We start from the raw sequence: 6,915 nt of genomic DNA, 5'->3' as shown, positions 1-6,915 counted from the left end.
TAAAGTCATGTGGTCAAGATTGGTGAGAGAGAAGGTGCAATTGATTTAACATTTTTGTAATTTTAGTTTACCTAGAATTTGTAAACGTTAAGAAATCGTAAATATTGCAAAGGATTTTTAAATCAATGTAATAAATTAATTCTGTCGCAATTTTACATACATCAACGTAATTATCTAAGGCATTAATATAAAAATACAGGAAGTGAAAATAAAGTATATATATAGAATCGTATACTTTGAGTTAACAATTATATAAATAACCCAAGAGCAATCATGTAAATTGTATTATTAAAAAAACATGTCAGGTTGAAAAAAGTTAGTATGACCATGTCCTATACGAGGGGGGATCAAAAAGTAGTGAGAACGACATACGAAACAGGTACGAAGACGATAACGAGGCGATGGATGCCATGGAGAGCTTTTTGCAGGACTAAGACAAAACTTTTTTTTTAATGGGATCCTTGGAAACGCACGGGACTTACTGTGTAGAGAGACTTGGAGACTATGTAGAAAAATAAATTATTAAGTTATCAACAGTTATTATATTCTATCTGATTCTCACTACTTCTTGATCTCCCTCGTAATTGCCAAAATTCAGCGAGATCCCTCATGACAATTTAAGGATACGTAATAACAAATATTCATCTATACATTCAAACTCGCATTTAATATATCAGTAAGACCTAGTTGTAATTATCAAATTAGAGACATTTTAAAGAAGGCGATATAGAAATAACACAACGACAATCATGACTGCATTGAAATGTTTCAATGATAAATGGTCGAATTCAATAGGAATAAGAAATTATATTTACTCTTTAACAGTGGTAAAGCCCCCTTTAACATCTTCGCACGAATTGGCCCGGCTCGCCCTGTGAAATACCACGACCACACAGAAGACAGGCGTGAAGTGGAAGCAATTCCGCGTTTCGTCTGATGAGTGTGCGACCCGGAGGCCTTACTTAGTCCTCGTTCCCTTCTCACCTTTTTTCTTATAAGGAAAGGATGGGAAGTGGAAGTAGACTTTCTGGATGAGAGGATGCATGGAAAGGGAATATATTTTCTTTCTGTGCATCATCTCCTCCGTCGATTAAAGGTAGGCATATGCAATTTCGTATGTCTATGGGCAACGGTCACTTCGCTATATCAGCGATTTCAGGTGGCGTTTCTCTCGTTTGCCACCTTATGATATTAAAAAAAAACCATTGAATTCGTCTATATGAAGCCAGAGGTATGCTAGGATCGCGCCGAATGGAAATCAAGAATCTCTTCCTACTCCACAAAGTTAAGGCCGTGAATGCTTTGTAATACAAGTACTAATAAATTCGCATAGTATTTCGATTTATTCGAAAAATAATAAAAAAAAATGTATAATAATAATTTAAATATTTAAAAACGCATTACATCTTCAAACATAACTACGAATTAAATGTCGGTGCTATGAACATAGGTTAACAAACGCGTAACCAAACGCGTTTGTCAATCGATTTTTATAAAACAACAGCTCGTTGGAAACCAACAACTAGCCGCTGCATAATTATCGAAAAAGCTCGACATTTTAACGTTTCCGAACGATTTGCGTGCGTGTGCTAGTCAAAATAAATAAAGCGAAATAGCGCATTGGTTCCACTTCGCTGGCTATCTCATTTGCGGTTCTCAGAGGAGTAGTGCCTATCTGCCTATATTTCCGAATTTTATGCCTACAACGAACGCGCCCCTTTGCGTGGCAATGTGTGAGTTTAGTTCCCGCTCGTCCGTGGTGCCATTTTACATCGACCGGTGCGTTAGCGGGCGTCGCTATGGAATCATTCCGTGTTTTATATACCGAGAGGTGAACGGGATGGGTCAGATTAAAATTGCCAGCGTTGTAGTATGAGTTAGAAGTTGAGCGATAGTACAGGGCTGTGCCACCCCCGGCGCGTCATCGCACTGACTATTGCGCGTGTGTTAGAGAATGAACATTTAAAATGCCCACCCCTTGACGATCACTATGCCGCCATTTTGTTTTTTTTTGTAATGATTTTTTGTCTATTTCAATTACTGTATTATTTATGAAATGTAAACAATTAAACTATAATTATAAGTTTCGTAAAAACTGAGATGGATGGAGATGATGATGATGATTTTTAATATAATGAAAACAATGTCCACAATTATTTATAAAGTCATTTTCTTTTTTATGATTCCAAATAATTATTTGAAAATTGTTATCTTTTTACCTATTAAGATTATTTCATTTCATGTTTTTATGTTTTTCTTATAATTATAAAATAATAGCAATGCCTAACACTCTTTTTTTTTAAATTCCTTACTGCATGAAAAGTCTGACCACATTTTTTGTTTGTTCTAAAATCATTCTTCTTCATCCGTAACTATTCAAGTCGCATTACTCTCCACCAATCCTCCGCAAGCAACGGTTGAAATCTTGAGATTTTTGAATAAATCCTAACATGATTCAATCCTTTTTTTAAATACTCGTTGAATTCAAAATTTACAAGTCTGTAGTTCTTAGTAATTTTAATATTTATTTTAAACTAGCGGTTGCCCGAGACTCTTCCGCGTGGAAATAAAAAAATATATTTAGTAGCCTATGTGTTATTCTAGACTATGTTCTATATGTATGCAAAATTTTATCCAGATCCGTTTGGCCGTTCTGGAGATACCTTCAAACAAATACCCATCCATCCATCCATCCATCCATCTTAACATTCGTATTTGGAATATTAGTAAGATTAAGTAAGATGTATTTTCGGTTTAAAATGTATTAGACTAAGAAAAAAATTTGTACGTTTAGTAGAAAAAGTAATGTTTATCAAAGATAATAAAGACTGGCCACCAGACCAGTGGAGGATAAAAAAAATGATTTAGTTCATCAATAAAATCCTATCTTTTAAAAAGCATCATAACAAAAAAATACAAACCCAAATCGCTCTCCGGGTAAAATCCAATTTGCTAACAAATTGCCAACTTCATCACCAATCACGTTATCACCATATCACTAAATTTCTATAAGAAGCACTATACATCTTCCAGTCGTAAGAGTCGGAACCATATTGAAAAAGGAACGATTTTAAAATGTTAATACGTGATCTGTGAGGGCAACGGTCACTTGCGTTTCTCACATAAATTTGTATTTATTAACATTTACTTTTTATAAACGTGAGATAAAGAGGGGTCATCTCAGGTGAAGGGTCGCGCAGAATCCAACCGGTTCATTCAGTCCAATGATGTCTTAGCCGATATACTATTTAATTTATGAAATTCCTTAAAAAATATGAAGAGCCATAGGACTGTTTTTTATTCTTGAGTACTTAGAAAGTAATGGAACTGTTAGAATGTTTTTTTTTTCAAAACAAAATGTCGTTGTAATTTCTTTGTCTTTATCATGAAAAAAAACTAAAATTACATACGCTACCATAACTTTACGTAGTGGAAGTTACTACGAGATTCTGATCAATTTATTTTATATGAGTTCAATATAGTATACCTTTATAATGTGTCAATGAGTTCCAAAGATGTATTATAGCGCCACCCGTACTGATAGTGGGATACTCGATAAATCAATTCAAATCGATGGAAGTGTAATGTTTAACAGAAAGCATCAACAGATGTCGCTGAAATTAATTTCTTAGGAATTCAAAGTTTAAAAATCAGACCCGTCAGTTTATCATTTTTTCTCTTATCTTAAAAAAAATTAAAAACATTTCAAAGCCAGTAGCACCGTATAATAAGTTCAGATACGATCATAGGCAACTGAACCATCATCAGCTCACTATAAATCCACATTGAGGAGCTCGAAGTTTACCCTTAGGAGTGACTAGACATAATCAACTGTGCTGGCCCACTGTGGTTTGGTTGACACACATATCTTTGAATTATTTGCAGATATGTGCATAACGAGGATTTCTTTTATCGTAAGAACGAGGGATAAAGATAAATATATGGAAATGGAATATGGAAAAACACATTGGTACATGGGATTCGAACCCAGGAACTGTTGATTACAATGCTTAACCCCTAAACCACCGACATACCGTCTAATGGTGTGTGCGGACGGTTGGAAATCGATGGATATTGAAAGCCACGGTTTCACCAATGATACACCGAAACTATAGCTGTGAGAATGGCTGTGAAAACATTAGATAAGGCTTATTTATTACCAGCAATGGCCGGTTGCATGCTCATTAGTAGTGTAATAATAATCATAGAAATTACTTTTCTTTGTTTTCTTAATGCTTATGTAATATTATCATTTATATAAGAGACAGAATTAAGTATTTCGATGAGCAGAATGAGACCGAACTAATAGAGATGGTAACTTACATGTTATAGGAAACATATGTTGCGCACGCCTAGACGCATAGTTGTTATAAAAGGCTTCGAGTAATACATTCTTTGAAGCGTAGACATAACATGACCAATTATTTTATGACTAAAAACGGTACATTGGTTTATTTGGAGTTATTCAAATATAGTCAATGAAACATACAACTTTTTTCAAGTTCTTTCTTCAAATAAAATCACTAAGCTTAAGTAAGAGATAATACAAAACATATAGCCGAAACTTTTAGTTATATTTATATTTATATTTATCAGTGAACCAACTTTGCTTTAAGCTGGTGATGATTTTAAATAAGAATGAAACTTTGGGCATATTTTTTTTATTTTCACCTTGATTACCAACGTCGCCTGCATTGAAATGAACTGGGATTTCTCATATCATATGGGTTGACCGAGGATGTGGTCTCGCTGCTACATAGCGAGCACGACTGGCAAGCATTCCAGCTGTATGCAAAAAATGTTATAAACATGAAAGAAGGAGAGGCTGATCCAGCCTCCGCCCCTCTCCGTCAAAGGAGAACAGTTCGACGCCGGCGTGTGTATCACCGCCAGGCGTAGGCTTTGTATACATTGAAGATGTTATATTTACAAATGTTATATTTGTATTTTATATTTAATATTTCATATTTTTATGACTATTTGTGAATATAGACTGTAAGGCGTAGTGTTATATTATATTTATTTTATTTTATACACACACATATAATAATTTTAAGGAGATTATTTATTATTAATTTATTATATATTCACTTTACATTTTATTGTTATTGTTTTATTTAATAGATAATAAATAAAAGGAGCGCTGTGCAAGCAGCAGCACAGGTCGAAATCCTGGTTAAGGCTTAGCTGATACAGGATGAGACCAATGTGTAAGGAGGGCCCGAGGGGTTTTTGTGGGTATCGCCGAACGACTTTAGGCGAGTCCCACACTCCCTGCGCCTCTGTACAATTCAGACCCGGCGCAGGGGTGCGTAACTGCATTTCCCCTCGTACAAAAAAAAAGGATATGGTATCGCTCATCAATCGCTTCGGTCGACTCGACTGCTTAATTTTTCGCGCGGGTTAAAAAACGAGACAATTTGGCGTTCCAGAATTCTGTTCGGGGACACCGGGAGTAGTTACTTTAAAACGGGACAGCCCCGTTCAAAACGGAACGTCTGGTCACGTTACGTATACACCATAATTGATATTTCCATTTCCATAAATACTATAAGTGCAAATAACATATACATGCCAACGATTTTTCGATATGGAATTAGCATTGTTAGGAAGAAAATCCGAAAATGTGCCATTGTATTGATTTGACGTTTATTCAATATTCATTCTGAAGTCATAATATCTGAAGATGCTTATATGAAACGTACTTTAGTAACAATTTTTTCTGCTAAATCATAACAAACTTGAAAGAATAAATAAAACAAAATTTTCAAATGCTCATATACATATATATTACTGATTTCCATAAAGAATGTGTCCAATTTTATTTAATACAAAACTACTAATAACAAGTAGGGCATGGTCTGCCACGGCGACCAATCTTGACTACAAACTGCTTACGAGTAAGGCGACAAGGTCTACGAATTACTGAACGTCCTCTTCCGATTACTCCTCCACTGGACGAGCTGGTTGAAGTTGACGATGCACTTGAGCGTCCTTCGTTGATAATAATCAATGGAGACGGAGCCCCTTGGAAAGTGTAAGGCGCGTAAGCTTCACCCACGCCGAGTCCTCCAAAACCGTTGGAGGCGGCAACGTTGTTGCCATATCCATAGAGTCCCGATCCGCTTCCAGAGCTACCGGATCCAGAGGCTGACGATGCAGAAGAAGTGGCTGCTGAGCTAGATGCTGATGATCCCGATCCGCCTTCGTTGATCACCACGGTCTGACCACCGTAACCATTGTCTTCAGTTATTGCAGAACCGTAAGCTGCTGCTTCTGATGCTGCTACTGAGGCTGCGGCGGCTGTTGCTGCACTACCGTCACCCACGCCGTATCCTCCGAAACCGCCGGAGGCGTCACCGTTGTTGCCGTATTCATAGAGTCCCGATCCGCTACCAGAGCTTCCGGATCCAGAGGCTGACGATGCAGAAGAAGAGGCTGCTGAGCTAGATGCTGATGATCCCGATCCGCCTTCGTTGATCACAATCGTCTGATCACCGTAACCATTTTCTTCATTTAATGCAGAACTGTAAGCTGCTGCTAAGGCTGCGGCGGCTGCTGCTGCACTACCATCACCCACGCCCAATCCTCCGAAACCATTGGAGGCGGCACCGTTGTTGCCGTATCCATAGAGTGCCGGTCCGCTTCCAGAGCTTCCGGATCCAGAGGCTGACGATGCAGAAGAAGAGGCTGCTGAGCTAGATGCAGATGATCCTGATCCACCACCGTTTATCACCACGTTCTGACCACCGTTTCTATTTTGTCCAGAACGACCAGCTGCTGCTGAGGCAGCTGCGGCGGCTGCAGCGGCTGCTGCTGCACTACCGTCACTCAAGCGGTTTCCACCGCGACCGTTGGAGGCGGCACCGTTGTTGCCGTATCCATAGAATCCCGGTCCGCTTCCAGAGCTTCCGG

At 37.9% G+C, this 6,915-nt stretch overlaps 1 protein-coding gene and 1 long non-coding RNA gene across 2 annotated transcripts in view; both read right to left on the bottom strand.

Annotated features, from left to right (window-relative positions):
- Positions 1–3,097, bottom strand: part of LOC106120076 (uncharacterized) — a 26,427-nt gene extending 23,330 nt beyond the window's left edge. The window contains exon 1 of the long non-coding RNA XR_001227982.1: positions 2,922–3,097. This is a non-coding gene — a long non-coding RNA (uncharacterized LOC106120076). The remainder of the gene's footprint in view (positions 1–2,921) is intronic.
- Positions 3,098–5,764: 2,667 nt separating this feature from the next.
- The window catches only part of LOC106120369 (spidroin-1-like), a 3,696-nt gene continuing 2,545 nt past the window's right edge, over positions 5,765–6,915 (bottom strand). Inside the window, exon 3 of the mRNA XM_013315696.1 lies at positions 5,765–6,915. Within this exon, the coding sequence (XP_013171150.1) occupies positions 5,840–6,915 (1,076 nt within the window). The 3' untranslated portion in view covers positions 5,765–5,839.

Source organism: Papilio xuthus, unplaced genomic scaffold (assembly GCF_000836235.2).
Source record: "Papilio xuthus unplaced genomic scaffold, Pxut_1.1 DF826961.1, whole genome shotgun sequence".
NCBI lineage: Eukaryota > Metazoa > Arthropoda > Insecta > Lepidoptera > Papilionidae > Papilio > Papilio xuthus.
This window is presented reverse-complemented; position numbering and strand designations above follow the sequence as displayed.